At 43.0% G+C, this 3,022-nt stretch overlaps 1 protein-coding gene across 1 annotated transcript; it reads right to left on the reverse strand.

Annotated features, from left to right (window-relative positions):
* Window positions 1–915: 915 nt before the first annotated feature.
* LOC140104661 (olfactory receptor 1E1-like) lies at window positions 916–1,869 on the reverse strand. The gene has a single exon (XM_072128299.1). The coding sequence runs from the start codon at window positions 1,867–1,869 to the stop codon at window positions 916–918; it is 954 nt and encodes a 317-aa protein (XP_071984400.1).
* Between the last annotated feature and the right edge of the window lie 1,153 nt (window positions 1,870–3,022).

Consider the following 3,022-nt stretch of genomic DNA (forward strand, 5'->3'; position numbering starts at 1 on the left):
GGCGGACGAGCTTTGTGAATCTTGCCAGACTTCATCTTCATCGCACCGTCCGAATTGGGGATCGCGACAGGACCAGGTAAGTAAATTTTCCCCAATGATGTAATTCTTCACTAACCAAATTAAGCTAAAATGCCTTATTCTTATAAAAGATCCCGCCTTCTGTGGAACTTACACCACTTAAGTTTACAAACAAACAGATTAAGGTCTAAGTTCTTTAAAAAATGCTCCCCCTGTGCTGACCCTTTACCTTTATCCTGTACCTTCCTAGACTCAGCATCGGAGACCTCTGTTTCAGTGGAGGAGCCTTCCGTTTCCATTTCACCTTTCCGATAGCTCCCAATATTTGCACTATTCTCTTTATAAATCAAGAAGGTCAAAATCAAAGACGGGTCAGGAAAAGAACTGTCAAATTCTGATTACCATTGACCCAAACTCTGAACTGGCCAATCAGAACATCCAGATTGGTTAAAGATACAGGTGTTGCTGAAACACACATTATACAAAATAGTAGAATAATATCCTTTAATATAACATCATAATGGAACATCATGCTTTACGACTTTTAGGAAATTGCATTATTTAGATTTTCCCAAAGTCTATATGTATGTTTTCTATTCTCCATAAAACCTTATCTTTATCTTTGGAGAAATGAAGCAAAGAACCTGAAAACCAATGTCCTAGGATCAACCAGAAGGTTTTAGGAATTCCTCATCATGATGGCGCTGATTCCATCTGTGATCCAGAGACAGACATAGGACCCACCCGACCGAGACCCATCATAACATCCTCTATAACAGCAGGTAGTAGCTTCATTACAGATCATATCTGCTGTACAATGTGATCTTATTTAGGAATGTAAGAAAAGATTGTCCGGTGCCCAGACCATCTGTGATAGACCCTGAGCAGGAGGCATCTTCATCTCCTTGTAGTGATGTCTGGATGCAGCCGGTGTATGTGTAACGCTCTCTGCAGTGCGGCCTTCAGGTCTTTACTCCTCAGGCTGTAGATTAAGGGGTTCAGTAAGGGGGTGATCAGGGTGTAGATCACAGTGACCACTCGATTCAGTGTAAGGAGATTACTTGTGTCAGGAACAAAGTAGATAAAAGTTACTGACGCATAATATAGGGTGACCACAGTCAGATGAGACGTACAGGTGGAGAAAGCTTTACTCTTCCCATCACTGGTGCCGATTCTGAGCACTGCCCTAAATATTCTGACATAGGGGTAAAATGTGGCTACAAAGGCTACAATACCAACAGCACCCCCTACAATTATGAGGATTTGAACATTGATTGTAGGATCAGTACAGGAGATCTGGAACAAATGGGGCAAATCACAAAAAAAATTCTGGATGAGGTTGGGACCACAGAAGGTCAACCTGCTTAAACATAAGGTAAATATTATGGGGTTGAGGAGAGCAAACGACCAAACTAAAGATATAATTTTAGTGCATGTTTCCCAAGACATGACCTGAGAATAGTGGAGAGGACGGCAGATGGCTACATACCGGTCATAGGACATGGAGGACAACAGAAAGATTTCCGACGTTGCAAAATACATAAGAAAGAACATTTGTCCTATACATTCTGAGAGGGAGATGGACCAGTGGTGGGTGCTAAGGTGGGAGAGCAATCTGGGCGCAGTGACTGATGAGTAGGACATGTCCAAGAAAGCCAAGTTACCAAGAAGGAAATACATGGGTGTATGAAGATGAGCACAAGTAACAACTAGAAGGATGATGAGGAAGTTGGGAAAGACAGTCATCAGGTAGATGAGGAGGAAGAAGATGATGAGGACCTGGATGGTCTCCTGGTCATCTGATAGACTCATGAGAAGAACGCTGGTGATGGATGTTTGGTTCCTTATCATTGTGGTGTTAGAAATTCTCATTATACAATTAAAGAAACATTTTGAAACTTTGATTAGCTGGATGTCGGAGGATTCTTACTTCAATTGAATAATCTTGATACTGACAGACAATGAAGCCCTTTTAAAGGCACCATTTATCCCAAGAGAAGAAGCCACATTATCCTCAAACCTCTGCTCTGCACATCCAGGAATAATGTAATAAGGGCCAAGGAGATTAATCATCAACATGGTTGTTATTGTTGGGTTTTTTGCAACTCTTGTAGATTCTCATTAAAATGTTCCTTAGGTAATGCCTTAAATTTCCATATTGGAGAGAGCCAGGGAGAGCTTGCTACTCATCATAGGGTCAGTCAGCTGGACTCGAACTTTGGGAAAACCACCTATTTCCATTGTGTATAGAAGAGGCACTTAATGTTAGGAAATGGTGGAAATCTGAAATAATTGCCCTTATAAGGGCACTGTGAATAATTGCATGTGTGCAGGGATATTCTTACTGATTATAGAGCAATCTGCAGCAATACTTCCAAAGACCAGACCTGATTATTAGCATTTACTGCATCATCTAGTACAGGGGTAGGGAACCTATGGCTCGGGAGCCAGATATGGCTCTTTTGTTGGCTGCATCCGGCTCTCACACAGATCTATAATAAATAGTGATGGCTGCTGTGTGTCTGAGACTGATCACTGGACACAGGCAGCGATGTTGCCACTGCCTCCGTTCTTTATATGACCCAGGCGCCATCACCGCCATCGTCTAAGCCTGGGTCAAAGAGAAGAGCGTGATAAGTAGCTGGCTGCTGGGAGCGCAGGTAGGTGAATATTCTTTTTTTGTTTTTGCTGTGACTACCTACTTGGGGTCATGTGCTGTGGCTACCTATCTACTGGGAGTATGTGCTGTGGCTACCTATATACTGGGGGCATGTGCTGTGGCTAACTATCTACTTGGGGTCAAGTGCTGTGGCTACCTATATACTGGGGGACATGTGCTATGGCTACCTTTCTGGGGATACCTATATACTGGGGGACATGTGCTATGGCTACCTTTCTGGGGATACCTATATACTGGGGGCATGTGCTGTGGCTAACTATCTACTTGGGGTCAAGTGCTGTGGCTACCTATATATTGGGGGACATGTGCTATGGCTACCTTTCT

The sequence above is a fragment of the Engystomops pustulosus genome, chromosome 10 (genome assembly GCF_040894005.1).
Source record: "Engystomops pustulosus chromosome 10, aEngPut4.maternal, whole genome shotgun sequence".
Taxonomy (NCBI): Eukaryota; Metazoa; Chordata; class Amphibia; order Anura; family Leptodactylidae; genus Engystomops; species Engystomops pustulosus.